The following is a 19,714-nucleotide window of genomic DNA, read 5'->3' on the forward strand; positions in this document are numbered from 1 at the left end:
TCACTCTGTTCTGCCAAGCTGAATGCTGATTCTTCTGTCCCTGATGTGGTTATAGATATCCTGCAACAAATTGAGGTATGAAATTGACTCTAATTTTTGTTAAAAGTGCATTGTTTCTAAGCAGGGAAGTAATGTTTATCATCTCCAAGTTTCATTGGGATTTATGGAGAATACAATGCAAAGCTTCTACACCTAGTAAATTAAAGCTTTGCTGAGGGCAGAAGCAGCACTTCATTTTTATTTTATTGTTTTACAGAGTAGTGTATAATATTGTATTTCACTTCTTGGAGAATTGATGGCTTGAGTCCAGAATGTATAACAACTCTTAACCAGGTCCATTAATTAAAAAGACTTTTCCGTTCCTTGACTGTGCCATTTAATAAAGAATTTATTAGCATAGAAAAGGAAAAAGTAAAGCAGTCTTAGATTAGTGCTTTGATTAGAATATCAGTGTATAATCTAGATAGATTTTTTTTAAAAAAGTTATTAGTTTTAAGTATACAGTACATTGGTTAGACATTTATATAGTTTATAAAACAATCCCCCAATTGCTTTTTTTTTTTTTTTTTTTGCCTCTGGCTCTCCGCCTAGCCATTACATTAATGCTATCTGCATTCCCTATGCATGCTCCCCATCCCCGTGACCATCTATCAATTACTAATTTGTACTTCTTTTTGAAAAGAAGGGACTCTTAAAGGTGTATGGAAGCAGAACCTCAAGTCTCGTGATATGGCTAGAGACTTCTGGAAATCACAACTGATATGTACTAGTCAAGAGTGTTCTTAGTTTATTGGTGACAAGGACAAGAACAATATGCCCCGTTAAACCTTTATTGTTCTCTGAAGTTCAGACTGCTACTGCATAATTTTGTCATTTCATCATTACTGCAATGCTGTGATTTGCAGTAGGTTTTATTACTACTGTTTTACAGACAAAATTTTAAAAAGCAGAGGTCAGAAGATAACACAATTATTTTTCTTGAGAGGTGGAAATTAAATTTCAATCTTCTGACTCCTATGCCACTGTTATTTCCACTACACTACACATTTTTATCCACAAATAAAAGGACCTTTATGTTAGTGTGGTATGGTAAGCTGTTAGCTATAGAGGAAAGGTGCTATAGTGGGGAGAATTATGAGCTAATTGACATACCATTTCTACCGTTAATTAGCCCTTGGTGGTCTTAAGGCCTCTTCTACCTTTACAGTTCCATTATCCAGAAAATATGTTTGTATTTTACATTTTCCTTTAGTTTATGAAAATAGATTAAAAATAGTCTGTTTGCCCACTTAAAGTTTTATTTGAATTTATATGGTTTTCACTGAGAATTAAAATGCTTTTAAAGCATATAGGATTACATCCTATTCTATAATATAGGATTATATTTCATTAACTATATGGTTTCAAAAAGGGTGATTCTTAAATTTAGGATTTGAATACCTTTAAAAGTAGTCATATTCTTTATCTTTTTGCTCTTGGTTTTCTAAACATGTAAAAGAACATGCAGAATTCCTTTTATTAATTAGATGCCCTAAATAATAAAGTTTTAAAATTAAACAACATTTCATTAACCATTAGAGATAGCCATTTAATAACACATTTCTCTGGAGTCCTCATTTTTCAGTTTTGTGATTAAAAGTCAGCCTTTTTAATCACTAAGAGATCAAGTAAGAGAACAATTTGACTGTTTCATGGCAGGCTTTGGAATTCCTTCTGGAAAAGAAGCTGTCATCAAAAAAGGCGAAGAAATGTTTCACTGAAATTCGGAGCAGATTTCCCATTGGTAGTCAAAGGGCCTTGGAGAGATGGCGAAGTGCATTGCCCAAGAGTGAGAAGAGATCCCTTGTAGCAAAGGAAATATTTCCACAGGAAACAAAACATCCTTGGGTGGCAAAGAAGCTTCTTGCTGGTATGTTTCTTAAAGTGTTTATTGCAAGGTATTTTATTCTTTGGAATTGTCTGGACTGTAACAGTTGCTACACTGAGGGGAAAGTGAGGATTTAAAACTGAGTCCACAATAGGTGTACTTGAACTAGGATTAGTGAATAGCAAACCAAGATGCTTCCTTAGACTGGGGGCTGGAGTATTCTTTCATAGAGGAGAATAGAAAAAGTAAAATTTCCTTTTCCTACATCATAGCTTTTGGTCTACCCAAAATAAATTCTACAGAGCTGGAAGTTAATGCCCCAACCCTTTTTTAAAGTTTATTTTCATTTTAATGTTAGATATATGCATATATACATATTTGATATATATGTATTTTTTTTTACATAGGTAATAACTTCTTGTCATTCCAAGTGGAATTGCTAGTTTATATGGTATGTCATTTAAACAGATACTGCCAGCTTGCCCTTAAAAATGGGCATACAGTTATGTTTTGACTTTCGGTGACCATCAGTATATATTTCCCCATATCCTTGCCAAGCATTTAGTATAAGGAAATTTTAAAAATTTTCCAGATCTCAGTGGAAAATGGTATCACTGTTCTATATTGCATTTCCCTGATTACTAATGAGGAAGATCATTGTTTCTCTCATGTGTTCCTTAGCCATGTTTATTTCCTCCCCTGTGATTTGTCCATATCCTTTGCCATCTCTCTGCTGGGCTTTATGTCTTTTGCTTATGGATATATGGAAGTTCTTTATACATTCTGGATCTTAATCTTTTTTTTTTTTTTTTTTTTTTGGTTTACATATATTGTTAAATATTCTCTTAGTCCCTTAACTTTTGAAATTTGTTTATGATGTCTTTTCTGGTGCAGAAAATTTTAATTTTGTGGAAAAAAATCATCCTTTCTTGCATATTTTAGTGCTTCATGAGGCAATTCTTCTCCTTTTGTTCTCTTTTTTCAAAATTTTGCTGATGGAGATTGCTTATCTTCATAGGAATCTAAAATGAGCTTGTCAAGTTCCATAAAAAATGCTCTCCAGATTTTGATTGAGTTCATAGATTAATTAGGGGAGACATGACATCTTTACAGTAGGAAGTCATCCCATCAGTTTATTCATGTTCTTTTTCCTTCCCTTCAGTTGAATTTTATAATTTTCTATATATAAGAATTCCTGACATAAGACTACATATATATTCTTAAATTCCTTATTAGGTTTATTTCCAGTTTTTAATTTTATAGTTTTTATTGCTATTGCAAATGGGATCTTTTTTTATTACATTTTGAAATTGGTCATTGCTACTTACAGGAGAGCTTTTGGTTATGTACATTGCTCTTATATCTGGTACCTTGCTGAAGTCTTTGTTATGACAAGGTATACATTTGAACATTTCTGAAATTGGGATACATTCTTAAATTGATGATATCTTACAATTAATTGGCAATATTTTAAAATTTGTTACTGATGGGCAAAATAATGATATGTTTTGTGTTTTTCCAGATAGATGAGATCACGTACAACTAAGTAAAGCTTTGCCTCTCTTTTTGCAGTTTTTGTACCTTTTCTTTTCCCTTTCTGCTTCAGGGAATAGGTTTTAATTAAGAATAATATTAAATAATAGCTATAATGGTAGACATCATTCCCTCCCTAGATTTAATGAGAATGTTTCTTTTTTTTTTAAGATTCATTTCTTTTTTTTATTTTAATTAGTTTCAAGTATATACTACATTGGTTAGACATCTGTATAGTTCGTAAAATGATCCCCCCAGTTGCTCCCTCCCTCCCCTGACCCTCCACCTAGCCACCATATTAATGCTAACTGCATTCCCTATGCCTTACTCCCCATCCCCATTACCATCCATCAACTACTAATTTGTACTTTAATCTTTCACCCCATTCTCTCAGCCCTCTTAACTCCCTCCCCTCTGTCCGTAACCAAACTGTCCACTATATTTGTGATTCTGTTTTTGATTAGTTTGTTCTTTTTATTCTTTAGTTTCTATATATAAGTGAAATATATGGTGTTTATTTTTCTCTGATTTAAATACCTTCTAGGTCCATCAAAGCAATATCTTTTTCCATCCCCTTTCTTTTCATATGTAGAAGTCTTGTTTTTTAATCTTTTCAGCCATTCTATCTTTTGGTTGGAGCACTTAATTCTTTTCCATTTAAGGTACTTATTGATAGGGATGTTACCATTGTTTATTCTTAGTTGTTTCCATAGTTGTTACCATTCTTTATTCCTGTTTTTGATACATGTTTTTTCTTAAAGAAGTCCCTCCAACATTGCCTGTAATATTGGCTTGGTGGTGATAAATTCCTTTAGCTTATTTTTGTCTGGGAAGCTCTTTATTTGTCCTTTGATTTCAAATGATAGCTTTGCTGGATAAATTATTCTTGGTTGTAGGTCCTTGGTCTTCATCCTGTTGAATATTTTTTGCCAAGCCCTTCTGTCCTTCATAGTTTCTTTTGAGAAATCAGCTGCCAGTCTTATGGGTGTTCCCTTATAAATAACTATCTGTTTTTATCTTGCTGCTTTTAATATTCTTTCTTTGTATGGCTTTATGTCCATTTCCTTCACCAGGTTAGGGAAGTTTTCTATCATTATTTCTTCAAACAGCTTTTCAACATCTTGATTTTCTTCTGTTATGCTGATCAAATGGATATTTGGACCCTTAATAGTGTCTCGTATTCTCCTTAAATTATTTTTATAGTCTTGGCTTCTTATCTCTTACCGTTCTGATTGTGTGTCCTTGGCTTTCTCATCCCTTAGATAAGGCATTCGATCCTTTTCTTTATTCACTTTGTTTATTCCTCTGTTTATTCCATTTAATATACTTATCTTAGATAGTGTTCTCCATTTCAGACTGGTTCCCTTTTATAATTTCCGAAAATTTCCATTTTTATCTCTTTGTTGGAGTTCTCTACGCTTCCCAAAAGTTCATTGAGCATCTTTATAACCAGTGTTTTGAACTCTGTTTTTGTTAGATTACTTGACTACATTGTATCTGGATCTCTGTTCTGTTCTGTCATATGGTTTCTGCTTCTTTGTCTTCCCATTTTACCTGCCTTTCCGTGTCTGTTTCTATGTACTAAGCAAAGCTCCTAAGTCTCCAGTCTTATTAGTGTGGATTTGTGAAGTAGGTGTCCAGAGGCACAGACCTGAGAGGGGTTCAGCTGCAGGCCAAATTTAGCCCAAGCCTCTACCTCTCTGGCCCCACCTGTTAAGAATCAGCAAGCAATCCACAGATGCTGTGCTTATAGTTGCCTCAAAACGTCACACCAGAAACTGAGGCCCGCTGCCTTCTCCAGTGTGAGTCTCAGCAAGGAGCACCTGACTCTCTGAAGATACACCTGGATGTGGCTTGGGTGGGGCTGTGAGTTGGGGGAGGCGTGGTTTCAGGGAATCCTCTGGGTGGAGTGACCTCTGTTATCCAGTTCAATGACATCAGGGCTATGAAGGTGCTGTGCCCCGCACTCTGCGTGGGGAGGGCTCAACAGGGAACAACGGATACCACTGGCACTTCTGTACCGAGTGAATCTCACCTAGGCACTCACTCTTACAGTGTCTCCCTGTAAGTCACTGGTGCCCGCTGCGTGCAGCCGAATCGGCACTGGTGCTCAGAGCGAGCAGGTCTGTCATCACGAAAATCCACTTGTGGACACAGCCCCTTTAAGAGGCTTCTGCCGCTGCCGCAGCCTCTGTCTCACTCAGCCGCTCAAGACCGGGCAGTCCTGCATCCTCACCCTGTCCTACCTTCTGCCATTGCAGGGTGATTTCTTGGACTTCTCCTTAGTTGTATGCTTGTTCATCCCAGGCGATTTTTCCTTGCTGCTTTTCCTTGTTTCCATCACAACTTTGATTTGGTTGCCAGAGGGATGAACAGAGCCTCTGTCATCTATGCCTTTTTTTTTTTTCGGGAATGTTTCTTTATATATGACGCTGACTTGGTTTTTGGCCATTCTGCATATGAGGTTAAAGAAATTTTCTTCTGTTCTTGTTTTGGTAAAAGATTTCCTTTTCTTCTTCTTTTGTCTTTCTTAAACTGACAGAGATATATATGTTGATAGTGTTTTAAAATAGTTTTAAAATTTTAATACTTAATTTTTTAATGTGCTCTTCCTATCCGAGTGTGGATAAATCCAGTAAGCTAGTTTTCCTTTTTTATTTGAAAAAGAAGTCAAATATACTCATAGAAAGGTACACAGAATATAAATTTACAGTTCAGTTAATTATCCGAAGACATACATGTGTATAATCACTACCCAAGTCAAGAAATGGAACATTACGAGCACTACAAAATCCCCCTGGACCTTCCTATTCCAATCTCTTATTGCCTGCCTCCTCTCCCAAATTAACTATCATTCTGATTTTAATGCTGTACTTTGGTTTTGCCTGATTTGGAACTTTTATAAAAATCGAATTACATAATAGGCATTTTCTTGGGAGTGGCTTCTTTGATTCAACACTTTGTGAGATTAGTCTATTCTGTTTGTGTAACTGATTTATGTTCATTGCTGTATTCCTTGTGTGAATATACCATAACTTATTCTGTTGTTTTTTTTTTAAAGATTTTTATTAAACTATACATAACATACAATATTGCATTTGTTTCGGATGTACATGTTATACCATAGTTATTCAACATAATTGTTGAGTTTTTTCTATATTTGCGCAATTATAAAGAAAACTACTGTGATTATTCTTATACATGTCTCTTGGTACATGCGTGCATATGTTTCTCTTGGGTATATTCTCAGGAGTGTAATTGTTATGTCATGTGATATGTGTCTGTTCAACTGTGTCTGTTTCAAAGTTTTGTCATTTTATATTCCATGCAAGAGCGTATGAGAACAGTTGCTATACATCCTTGCCAGCACTTACTAGTTTTTAAATTTTAGCCACCCAATTGATGTATAAGCTATCATTGTGGTTTTAATTTATGTTTTCTGGATAAGTAATGGTGTGAGTACTTTTTCATATATTTGTATGCTATTTACATGTCTTCTTTTGTGAAATGCCAGTTCAAGTCTCTTGCCCACTCCTCCCTCCCTGATCTCTGTCCCTCTTTTACTTTCTCTTTTATTGATTGTAGGAGTTCTTTGTAGGGGTATTTTGTATTATAAATATCTTCTTAGAAATAAGATGTCTTGCTTTTAAATGTTGCAGTGGTGTCTTTTGATGAACAGAATTCTTAATTTGTAGGAGTTCTTTGTAGGGGTATTTTGTATTATAAATATCTTCTTAGAAATAAGATGTCTTGCTTTTAAATGTTGCAATGGTGTCTTTTGATGAACAGAATTCTTAATTTCGTTGTAGTCCCTTTGTAGCAACCTTTTCCTGTATTTTTTTTTTGTATACTGTTTAAGAAGCTTTTCCCTATGTCTAAGTTAAAAAGACATTTTTCTGTTATTTCCTAGAAAAAAAAGTTATATTTTCTTCCAGATGGATATCTAGTTGAGCTAATACTATTTGTTGAAAGAATTAATTTTTCGCCAAAGTGGTATATAGTGCTACTTTTGTCATAAAGTAACTGTCCACATATGAGTGGGTCATTTTCTTGGCCCCCCTGTTCTCCTCCATTGATCTAATTGTTGGTTCTTATGCTAGTGTACACTACCGTAATTATTCTAAGTCTTGATATCCAGTTAAACAGCTTTGCCACCTGTTCTTCCAGAGTGTCTTGGCTAATCTTGACCCTTGGCGTTTCCATAGAAATTTTAGAATCAGAATTTGTCCATTTTTACTCCCTCCCCGCCCCACCGAAAACATCAATGAAAACCAAACTTGGAATTTTTATGAGAAATTGATATCTTTAGAATATTGATTTCCCAATCCATAAACAAGGTATATCCCTCCATTTTTTTTGGATTGTCTTTAAATACTCTGAGTAATTTATAGTTTGTGTGTGTGTGGTTTTGTTTATCTTTCATTAGATTTATTCCTTGATATTACTATTTTCAATGTTCTTATAAACGATGTCTTTTTAACAATCTAATTTCTGATGTATAATGCTGATATATAGACATATGATTGGTTTTATGTATTGTTCTTGTATCTAGCAACCTTGCTAAGCTAATTTATTTATAATAATTTATCTATAGATTATTTGTGTTTTTCTGTGTATATTATATCATCTCTGAATAACCATTGGTTTATTTCTTCCTTTCCTATCTTTATTTCTTTTTCTTCTATAGTTTTCTGGTTTTATTTACTTGCTCTGTAGATGACTGATATAAAGGTATGTTAAAGTGTCTTATGATACTTGAGATTTTCTTAATTTCTTATTATATTTTTATTCATTTTTGTTTTGTATATTTTGAAATTGTGCTGTGGGGGTGCCTAAGAGTTTCTGACTGCTAAATCTTTTTGGTGGATTTTATGTGTTATTATTATTAAATATTTCTTTTTTTCTTTTTTAATGTTAATTCACTTTGGATATTGTTTTGTTTGGTATTAATGTTGTTTCATCTAACTTGTTTGACATTTACTTAGAATAACATTTTCCATTCCTTTATGTTCTGTCTTCCTTCACTGTTTTTATTTTAAGAAAGTTGCTTGTAAATAGTTTATTGTTGGTGTTTTTAACACTGTTGTAGAGTCCTATATTTAACCTAAATTTACTGAGATTAATGATACATTTGAACTTCCTGCCTTATTTTATGTTTTTCATTTGCCAAGTTTTTTTTTCCTTTGTTGTAATTTACTATATTAACCAAGTTTTTCTTGTTTCATTTTGTTTCCTCTACTGATTTGAAAGTTATATATCAGTCCAGTTTTCACTTGATTTATTTCTCAATCTGCCATTTATTCTGTGGAACCTTAATAGCATATAATATACTATCTCTAATGTGAATGTAACAAAACCTAATTTACCGGATTGCTATTAGATATTTATTCACTATAATGTGATATTCTTTTTTCTTCATTGGTAGGTAGTTAGAACTAAATAGGTTTGCCTTTGCCAGCCTTTCCTTTCAGGACAAGAGTTCTATTTGCTGTTCTATCCTCTGCGACCAGCCCAGTGTTAGGCACTTAAGTGATAGACTCAATGAAGAGGTGCAACTGAATAAGAAAAGCAGATCATAGTAGATTGAATAATGAGTGTTGGAGGCTCACTTGTGATACTCTGGAGGAACTTTCCAGACCTGCAGAGAGACATGTTTCCTAAATGAGCTAGGAGATTAGAGGTGCCAATAACTGATTAGTGAAAAATAGGAACAGCTTCAGAAAGAGAAGTTGGAAAACCTACTAATTGAAAACTCACCATACGAACAAATGAGAAAGCAAGAAGACAGACCACCATGGGAAAAACGCAAACCAAAAGGACCTCACTTCTAGTCCCGGCTCTGCCACTTTGTGACTTAATCTCTCAAAACCTCAATTTTTTCATTTGTGAAATGGGGACAGTAGTCCTTATCTTATGTGACTTAGTTGTTCTAAGTAGCAAATTAGGTAATTACTAAGTGCTATGAAAATGTGAGAAATTGCTTTTAATTCATAATAATCATCTCAAGAATTAGACTAATCACTGTCCTGCCTGCTCTGTGTATCATGGTGAGGCTCAAATGTGAATGTGAATTATGTTATAAACTGAAAAGAGTTTGTGCAGATATAAGTGATAATAATCATTATTATCCTTATTGCAAATTGAAGTGTGGTTATAATTAGTCACTTTGCAAATTTTATAGGTAAGGATGTGGTATTCCTCTTATTTGCATTTTTCTTCTTTCCCTTATATGATCTGGATTTCATAAGGTTACATTTTCCGTTTCTGTTTTAGATATCACTCACCTAATTTGTCCATTCTGACTTCTACCTTCAAAAAAATCATAGGGAGCTACTTGAGTAGAAAACTGTCTCTCTTGCCCTTTTCAGTTGGGAAATCTGTGTGAGCCTGATTAGATCTTGTGATTTATGTAATTGTTGGCTGGTACAGTTCTTTAGCGGCTTCTGAACTGTTCTTGGAATGGGTTGATTGCATTAATATAACTTGTCAGATATGAGGATGGTGGCTCCCTCCCCTCCTCCAGCAAAGTGCTCAAACTCAGCTACCCTAGAACTTATACTGCATTTGCATGTTGATTTATGCAGATCATAACTGGAAAGGCATCAGGACCTAGAGGTCAGAGTTGCCTTGCACTATGTAAACTTGGGGGTTAATAATTATAGATTGAGGATTTAATCATAACATTCTTTCCTTCTAATTTATATTTCCTTGCTCTGTAACTTCCATGGCCTTGAAAAGTAGCAGATTAAAGAAGAGTTGTGGGGGATCTGAATCTGGCTCTTGAACTCTGAACGCAGTTTGCCTTTCATTATGAACTATTTAAAACAAAGAATGAAAATAGTAAACACCTGTGTATCCACCACCCAGATTTAAACAAATTTTAACACTTTTGTTTTATTTGCTTCGGATTTTTTTTTAGAAATAAAATATGATAGGTAGACCTGAAAAACTTTCTTTTATATTTATCTCTCCATTCTATTCCCCTCCCTCCCTCACCGGAGGTTACTCTTATTGTTATTATAGTATGGACCTGTTCTGGTTTTATGCTTGTACTGCTTATGTATCTATCCATAAGCAATACACAGTATTGTCACATATACATACGTTTAATATAAATAGTGTCTTGCAGAAAGCATCACTCTGCAGTTTGCTCCCTCATCTATGTCTGTACGCCTTGTTCATATTGACACATGCATTCTAATTTATTAATCTAGCTGTTGTATAGGTTTCTCTTGTATGAATATACCATAGTTTATTTTCAGCTCTTACTGTTGGACATTTGGGTTATTTCCAATCTTTTGCTTTTATAAACAATGATGACATGTATATTCTTGCTCATGCTTTCCACATCCTTGTTTATACTTGGTATTTCACATTAAAAAGTCTCCTCTAATCTAGTAGATGTGAAATGGTACCTCATTGTTTTCATTTTGATTTTTCTGGTCATCTTTTCATGTTTTTATTGACAGCTTTTTTTTTTTATTTCAGCTTTTCTGTCTAAATTGCTAGTTTTTATCCTTTGCCTCTTTCGCTATTGGATTGTTCATTTTTCTTAATAGATTGTAAACGTTCTTTATATATTCTAGATATTAATCCTGTGTTAATTACATGTATTACAGATACCTGCTTCCAGACTCTGGCTTGTCTGTCAACTTTATTGTATCTTTCTGTCAAAAGAAGTTGTAGCTTAGTATAATTACATTTAAATTTATTCATATTTAAATTCATATATTTGATAAGTAAGCCTTGTATTGCTATAATTCTAAAAGCTTTAAAGTTTTCCTTTCATATTTAGGTCTTTGTTCCATTTAGAATTTAAGTGTTGCTCTGTATGAGGCAAGGATTCTATTTTGTTTTATTACTATTCAAAAGGATAGTCTCAGCCCTATTGAACAAGCCAGTTCATACTCACTGATTTGTCATGCTGCCTTTGTCATATCCATTTTGCTTCATTGGTCTCTGCCTGTTCCTGCTGCACTCCCACACTGCCTTAATTATTACAGCTTTATCACGAACACTATCTCTGGTAGAATAAGACTCCCGCCCCCACTCCACTCCCCACTTTGTTGTGCTGTGCAATTATTTGGGCAGTCTTGGGATTTTACTCTTCATAAGAATTTTAAGATCAGCCTGGTTTTACCCACACACACAAAAAAATCTGTTGGATTTTAATTGAATTTGCATTTGAAATTATAGATTACTTTGGGAAGAATTGACATCTTTACAGTATTCTTTCCTTTCATGAAAATAATTTATTCATATCTTCTTCAAGTCCTTTAAAAATACCATTGAATTTTTTCTGTAAAAGTCTTGTATATCTTTTGTTAGATTTCTAAGTGCCTTATAGCTTTTGTTGCCAATGTTAATGGATTATTTTTTTTTCTTATATTTTTCTCTAATTATTTTGATATATGGGAATGATACTGATTTTTGTATGTTTTTCTTTTATTTAGAAACATTGCTGAACTCTCTTCTTAGTTATTATCTGTAGATTCTCTTAGATTTTCTACATAGAAAGCATTATCTCATCTTCAGATAAAGACAGTTTTATTTCCTTTCGCATTGCTGGTCAAATGTCCTAGAGTTCAGACTTTATTCTGTATCAAATTAGAAGACATCAAAGTTTTCGAGAAGTGACATTTAAATATTTACATTTTAGAAAAACAATTTTGGTAGTCAGGTGAAAAAGATGTGATTGGTGATAAAGAAAGGGTCAGTTAGGAGATGCTATTATTACAGTCACAGGATATTGCAAGCCTGACCTTGGCAGAAGGGCGGAGATAAGTACAAGAGCTATTTTAGAATTAGGGTCCAAGAGACCAGGTGAACGAGTAAATGTGGGCAGTGAGATTCAGGGAGTTAACCATGACACTTAGGTTTCTGCCTGTAGAGCTGTAGTGGGAGTCATAGGATGAGGAGCAACTTTGGCAATGAAATAGCTCACTTTTTAACAGGGCTGGGGTAGATATTTGGAGCTTATCTGTCTGTAGATAATCATTCTCACCTACTTGATTTGAATAGCATTTCTCTCAGTTTGTCCTTCTGAAATCTCCACATAGATAAGTATCAACCTGATATAGAGCTTCCAGTGACTCAGAGGTTGGAGAATGAATTTGACGTATTAGATGCTGATATCCTTCCGGAAGAAGCTCTGTCGATTTTAGACCAAAATGCAATCTGCAGAGAAGAGGCATTGGCTCTGGCAAAAACAAAAGCAGTGGAGAAGAGGCCTGCGACTGAGCCAGTTAGGAAAAAAGATACTCTGGCGCCGACAAGACTACAGCAAGTATGAAATTACTTCTTTCTTTTGGCCCATTTGTATTAACCTGACATTGCCCAAGGTCACATAGACTAGTACAAGGTGTATCCAGGATTTGAGTTCTCAGGCATTTGAATGCGAGAGCCCTTGAGTTCAACTATCTAAATTAAGCCGACTTAGCTTAGCTCTAGGTTGTTTTTCTTTTTTAACAGAAAATAGCAATTTTTAATATTTTGGTAGGACAGAGCATTCTCTCTTGTCCTGGCTTGGTTAGATCCTAACTAATTTGATAGCAAGGTCCTAATCAGGCAGGCTATTTTCAAATTCGGAGTTTTTTTTTTTTTCCTGCTTCTGATTTGAAGTGTGAAAGTTGAAGGGATTAAGATTTGGTTCCTGATAAAGATGAATATTGATAAATAATAACCACTCAGTATTAAAAGGCAACCTGGGGTGAGTACTTTTTAATATGGCTTTGAGAGCCAGCTGGCTTGAAACTGTATTTTAAGCTTCTAAAATTTAATTTAAGGCCCTACCAGTGGAGAACTGGCCAGAAGACTACCTCCTAGTCTAAATATTCTTAATGTGGTTACTGCTATCTGATGGTGCTATCTAGAGGCTTCTGTAGCAAACTGATAAAAGGATATTTAGCAGTTATCACCAGTTACTGTTAGACAGATCATGGATTTGGGTCAAGTCTTTATTCCTTTCCAAACAGACTTTTATATGGGGTCATCGCGAAGTTAGGATTGAGCTTGTAAAAATTCAGCTTGGTGATCTTCTCCAGAGACAGCTTTGTTCTCTATAGCATTTTAGAATAGCCTGATTCATTCTATTTAGATGGCATACGTCTTTCTCCATCATCATAATCTTCCTATATTAGCCTGTTTAATCTTCTAGAAACCGGTGAAGAAATTACCTCTTATTTTACAGATGAGAAACCTGAGACTCAGAGAGGTTAAGTATTTTAACCAAGAATGTTTAACAGTTTACCTTTTTTTGTTTGTTTAATTAGGAAAAAAAATATAAAAATAAATATATTTTATATATTATATATAAAATGATGGCAAAGCTAGGGATTCCAATTTTATACCTTCTCTCCCCTCCCCCTTACCAGGGTTGTTTCAGTATAATTTACACTCTCTTCCAAATTTCTACTACAGTACTTTCCAGTCAGTTTTTGCATGAATAGCATAGGGGCACTTGAAGTTTCAGTAAGCCAGAGGCTAAAAACAGTTTTTTGATGTCCTTTGGTTTTTTAATTTATACTTATCTCTTACAGGGGCTTCACAAAGCTGAAAAAAGTAGACCAACCCAATCTCACAGCAAAAGCAGGTTGCAACGAACAACAGTTTCATCCAGATTAAAAATGAACCAACAACCTGTGAAAGACGATAGGGCTCCTTGGATACCTCCAAACCCCACGTCCCCACCAGCATCTCCTAAATGGTATGTAGAAATTCAAGAGACTGTTTGGGTATGTGATTTTATTTTTCCTCCACAGGTAAAAGTGACCTATTTTTTAGAACAAATAAAGCAGCAGCCTGGGTTCCTATTACAAAGAATAGCTTATTTGGGTGAGTAACACATGGTAAGTTTTTGTCTAAAAACCTGTTGGTTCCTTTCTCCTACCTGACTATGGGTAGAGTAACTTCCTGTGGGCTTCGCTTCACTTGTCTCTTCACCCACACACTCTAGTTACCTGAGGCCAGGAAATCTTAGTGTTAAGTGCCCAGCACAGTGCCCAACACTTAGGAAGTCTTAATAGGCTTCCCGTAAATCTTTGCTGAATGAATGAATATTTTAAAGTAATTCTAATTCCAAGTCAAGACAATTATGAATTATAAAACCATATACATCTCATAGACACTGTCCTGACTGCAGGGGACAGTTAGGATAATGCTGACATGATTGCCGTGTCACCCTCATTCATAGCACGTGGAGAATGAGGAGCCGCTGTTCCACAGAGCTAGGAGAAAATACTGTCCTCCAGGGGCAGTGAGGTCAGTTAGGTGGAAGTAGTCTTTGGGGAATTGGTTAAAGATAAAGAGGACTTGTTTACCATTGGACAGTTCTGAAAAGCACTGTAGGGAAGGACCAAGAGGTAGGATATTAAAAGGGAGGAAGCAAAAAGCAGTGATGTAGGGAGAAAAGTAAGTGAGAAGTTAGGTGGCTCGAGGGGTCTGCCTTTTGGGAGGCCAGCAGAAGACAGTGAGAAGCCTGGTAGAATGGATTCCCCTTAAGACTTTGAACGATTCTGAATAAATGGTTATGCTTATCCATCAACCGTCACTTTAAAGTTGAAAAAACCATGTCTAGAGAATTTAATGTCTTGTTTATATAACAAGCGTGGGACTTTTTCATTTTTATTTCTCTGCTCTAAATTTTGTGTTTTTATATATGTGTTAGTATAGAGTGTGAGTTCAGTTAGTTGGTAAGCTCATAAAAACATCAATTAGTTGAAGTTTATATTGCAAACCAAACATGTAATGGACTGTCTTCTAGAGTGTATGTGCGATGGATAGGGGAGGGGAGCTGTTAAGTCTTCTAGGCTCATAGTGCTGTATTAGGCGGTATAAAGCTACAGAATTACTTTGTAATATGGAATGTAATTAGTGACCCAAATCTATATATTATAACATAGTTTTGTTGAAGTTCACCCATCATTTTGTAATTGGTAATTATTTTTTGTTATTTAAAATAGTGATTGCTTCTATAAAGCAAAGAAGAACTTCTCTCCTTTAACACTGAGCCTGAGTCCTAGAGATTCTCACTGCTTCACATTTATCTTCCACTTTAGGGCCCCATGCTGGAGATCACCATTCAGTTAATGCTTTTGTCGTCTCTGAGCTGTCACCTTTCAATGAGTCATTAGATTTGGAATGAATCATTAAAAACATATACTTTTCCATATTTTGCAGTGCTGCCTGGCTAAAGGTGAAATCTAGCCCTAAAGATGCCACAAAAGAGCAGTCTGTCCAGCAAGAAGATACTCAAGAGGAAAGTCAATCGAGAGGTGCTATTGAGCATGAAGCAGCTAGGTTTGTGCTGGTATTTTTCAAATCTTTAAAAATTTAAGGGCCCCTTTTACATAGATTCTAAAGTGAACTTTTTCTTCTCTTCTCTCTATATAAAGTTGGTTATTAAAATGTAAATTACTAACCTTTTCTGTCAAACTATACAGCTTAGACAGTGAACACCTCTTGTATTTCTTTTCATTTCATTCAAAAATTGTATGTGTCAGTTGTCTACCAGTTGTTTGTTTTGTGTATGGTATTGCGTGCTCTATGGAGATTTTTTTTAAAAATGCAAAAAAGACAGAATCCCAGCCTCTGCTTATTTACAGTCAATAGGGAGGTCATGTCATTAGCTATAATTTAAGATAGGACATGGTATATGCCCTAAAAACTATAAGGTTAAGAACAGAGAGATTTTAGAAGGGGGACAGGATACTTCTTGCTACAGAAATCTAAGCTTCATGAAGGGAGATGGAAAATAAATTAGGGCTTGAAGAATAGTCCTTAAATAGGGGGTGATGAGGTGAAAACATGCAATAGGGGACAGCAGTGAAAATGGGTCTCTGCAATTGTTCCTGCAATTATGGAAAAGCAAAAATGAAAATGAGCCATTAAATAATTTAGTAATATTCACACATCTTAAACTGCAAGAATTAAAGCCCTTCCACATACAGTTAAGTTGTTCAGAGTTAGCTTTTCCTTTCTGTTTTTGTTTGACTTCACAGTGCCTTTATTGCTCTCCTAGGAGTCCATTTCTTTGTCTAAATTTGTAGCTATGGCAACAGTTTTATAGTTGAACAAGAAATCCTAAGTCCAGTGTTGGCTAGTTTTCTTGAGAATATTTGTGGGCAATTTTTTGTTGCTCTACACACTAGCTAGGAGTGCTTTTGCATAGAAATGTCTTTCTACATGGAACATGACATGGAAAGCTTTACAAGTACAGAGAGATTGCATTACTTCCTGAGTCCTTCATGGACCCAGGATTGGTGCTCTTTGGGGTCCTGACTCCCAGTCTCTTTCTGTGGTAATGACACCCTGCAGGTCAAGGCAGAATTGGTCTGACTTTTATGTACTGTCTGTTAGACTTGCTTGGCTTGATGCTGAAACTTCCAAAAGATTGAAGGAACTCGAAGAATTAAAAGCTGATGAAATGGACAAAATGCAAAAACAGAGGTAAATATCTGTTTCTGAGGTAGAGAAAGATAAAGCAGACCTGTTCTACATCATCTAGCTATTTTAACAATTAATTGAGATTGTTTAGAGATATAGTCACACTTATGTTTATTGGCTGCTGCCTGCTTAAAAGACTTTGAAGTCGCCTAAGAAGCCTATAGTAGAGCCAAGTTTGGAGCCCTAGGGAGTCTTGGCTGCTTTGAGGAGAGTTGGGGTGACTGTTTTGTATTGCCCTCTAGGCTCGATTGGCTTGATGCTGAAAATTCCAGAAGAACAGAGGAATTGATTCAACTCAAAACTGAAGAAATAGATAGACTTCAAAACTTGAGGTTTGCGTTTGCTTCTGAGGAAGAATACTGAATGCTTGCGTATTCTAATTGGTCTAGACAGTTACCAACCAAGCTGGATTATTTAGGCCTAACCTCACTGAATGAATGAATGAATGAATGGATGGATGGAGTGCCTGCATGCCTACATGTAAATTTTGTACAGTAGTTTTGCTAGGAAATACGTCTTTCATGTGGCATTTGAATGATAACTGAAGAAATATCTATAATTTAGGAAATTTTCTGTCTGAAAGATCAGTCTTTCATCTGTTTGTTTGTGCAGCTCTCAAAGGTGCTTTTCTCTTGGCCTTTGAGAAGGTTATCATGCATGTCCTGCTCACCTGTTGGCTTAAATATAGCCTTAGGTTTTCAAATAGGTTGCCTTTTTTTCATTCTTCTCCTGAGTGTTACTCCCTAAATATAAGCATAAAGAAGTTTGCAAGAAGATTTAGTTGATGCTGTTGCTCCTGCACTTGGCTCATTTTTCTAGCTCTGATAATAATTCACCCTGAAGTCAAATGAACAGAATTCCCATTGCAATAGCTGTACATTGTGTCACCAGTCATGATAGAACATTCATTCCTAGGTTAGAAGGGCTGTGGCTCTATCATTAGAGGGCCAAGTGTTGTTGTTGTTTTTGTTTGTTTTGTCTATAGTTAACATTTCAAATTATACAATCATAGAATCTTCGGATTTGAAGGATCTTTTTCCCCAACTGATACTTCTGTCTCCTCTGGACCATCTCCACAAAGTAACTGTCCAGCATATTCATACATAGCCTTTATGATAGAATGGTTACCACTGTTTGAGGCAGTCAGTTCCTCAGTCATCTCTAGCTATTAGAAGGTATGACCTTAGATTGTGCTGGAATTAGATTCCCTACAACTCCTACCCACTTGTCCTTTGAGCCATATAAAAAGCATAATTCTCTCTTTGTACCTCATTTATCCCTTTGAGTGTTTTTTACTTTAAAAAATTGTACATGTAGAAGAACATATTAAATGCACATGTACAATCCAAAATAATACAAAATGAACACCGCGCATCACCACCCTCAAACCAAGAAATAGATCATTACCTCTACTGTAAAAACTCCCGTGTGTTCCTCCTTGATTGCATCTCCTTCTTTCCCCCAGAGATAATGACTGTCCTGATTCTTATGTTAATCTTTTCATTACCCTTATTCATAAAATTCATCACCTAAAAAACTGAGAGGCAAGCACAAACCTAACTAAACAAGGAAAGGGCGATGCTGCTGCCATTAGATGAAGATTCCCAAGGGGAAGTAGGCTGAACAGTCTGGCTCGGAATCTGACCTGAGCTTCCCTGAGAGTTTTTAGGCACTCGTCCCAGGAAGTCAATGGACAAGGTCATGAGTGAGTCCTTGCAAATATTGGGCTTACCACATTTGGGGCATCTGGAAATGAACCAGGTACACTGAACTTCTGGAAGAAACCTGGCCAGGGGAGCAGTGGACTGCCTTGTATAGTTCGTTCCATTATTTCTGAGTGGTATTCCATTGTATGAATTTCCCACAGTCTATTCATGCTCCTGTGAATTAACATTTGGGCTGTTTCCCATTTTTAGTTAGTATGGGAGTTCCTTTATAGTTGTTTTACATCCTAGCTAACATTTGGTATTGCTTGTCTTTTTAATTTTAGCCATTTTGGTGAGAGAGTGGTGGTATCTTGTTTGGTTTTGATTTGCATTTCCTTGAAATCTAATGATAACGAGCACTTTTTCTAGTGCTTATTGTGAAGTATATGTTCAATCTTTTGTCCATTTTTTAAAAAAAATTATTGATTTTTTTAGAGTCTTTGAAATATTTTTTTAGATTCTAGTTCCTTGTCAGATATATGTGCAGCAAATATTTTCTCCCAGTACTGTGGCTTGCTTATGTGTCTTCTTAATGGTGTCTTTTGATGACTTGAAGTTTTAAATTTTGATCAAGACCAATTTATCAACTTTTAATTTTATAGACAGTCTTTTTTGTGAACTAAGAAACTACTTTCAGTGCTAAGGTCTTAAAGATATTCTTTTATATTTTTCACTAAATGCTTTATAGTTTTAGCTTTTATTTTTGTGTCTGTGATTTATTCTGAATTAATTTCTGTGTATGAGATGAAATACTGATTAGGGTTCATTGTTTTCTTTATAGGTATATGGCTATTTTAGCACATTTCTGATGAAAGGATTGTTGAACTTGAGCTTTCCCCTAGGGTCATTTGGGTGGATTGTTTGCTAAGGATCATCATGTTGGTCTTTGGGTCTTTCTTCTGGGGTGGGTCAAACTATCCAGAAAGAGTTTTCTGATCTTTCTGCCCAAAAGTTAAGGATCTGGATGCCAGTGTCCTAGGAGCTGAGTTGGGGAGGAGGGCTGTAAGTCTTACCACTTGGCATTCCACATGCATATGTGATCCCCTCTTTTCGGTAGGGTACCTGCAGCCTCAGCTATGATTGGCATTCCTTAGTGAAGAAACTCCTTCAGAGAATGAGCAAATAGATCTCTCTCAGAGTTGGAGAGAGGAAGTTGTCTGTGTGA

At 35.4% G+C, this 19,714-nt stretch overlaps 1 protein-coding gene across 7 annotated transcripts in view; it reads left to right on the top strand.

Annotated features, from left to right (window-relative positions):
* KIAA0753 (KIAA0753 ortholog) overlaps nt 1-19,714 on the top strand; it is a 65,779-nt gene that overhangs the window by 25,228 nt on the left and 20,837 nt on the right. For 6 of the 7 annotated variants that reach the window (XM_025040184.1, XM_025040183.1, XM_015597409.2 and 3 more), the window contains 7 exons: nt 1-75; nt 1,699-1,909; nt 12,460-12,686; nt 13,939-14,105; nt 15,578-15,697; nt 16,757-16,846; nt 17,086-17,175. The exon at nt 1-75 is cut by the window's left edge and continues 126 nt beyond it. In XM_025040184.1, the coding sequence (XP_024895952.1) occupies nt 1-75; nt 1,699-1,909; nt 12,460-12,686; nt 13,939-14,105; nt 15,578-15,697; nt 16,757-16,846; nt 17,086-17,175 (980 nt within the window). The remainder of the gene's footprint in view (nt 76-1,698; nt 1,910-12,459; nt 12,687-13,938; nt 14,106-15,577; nt 15,698-16,756; nt 16,847-17,085; nt 17,176-19,714) is intronic. The other variant, XM_015597411.2, reaches the window with a different exon arrangement.

This window comes from Pteropus alecto, unplaced genomic scaffold (genome assembly GCF_000325575.1).
Source record: "Pteropus alecto unplaced genomic scaffold, ASM32557v1 scaffold398, whole genome shotgun sequence".
In the NCBI taxonomy this organism is placed as follows: Eukaryota; Metazoa; Chordata; class Mammalia; order Chiroptera; family Pteropodidae; genus Pteropus; species Pteropus alecto.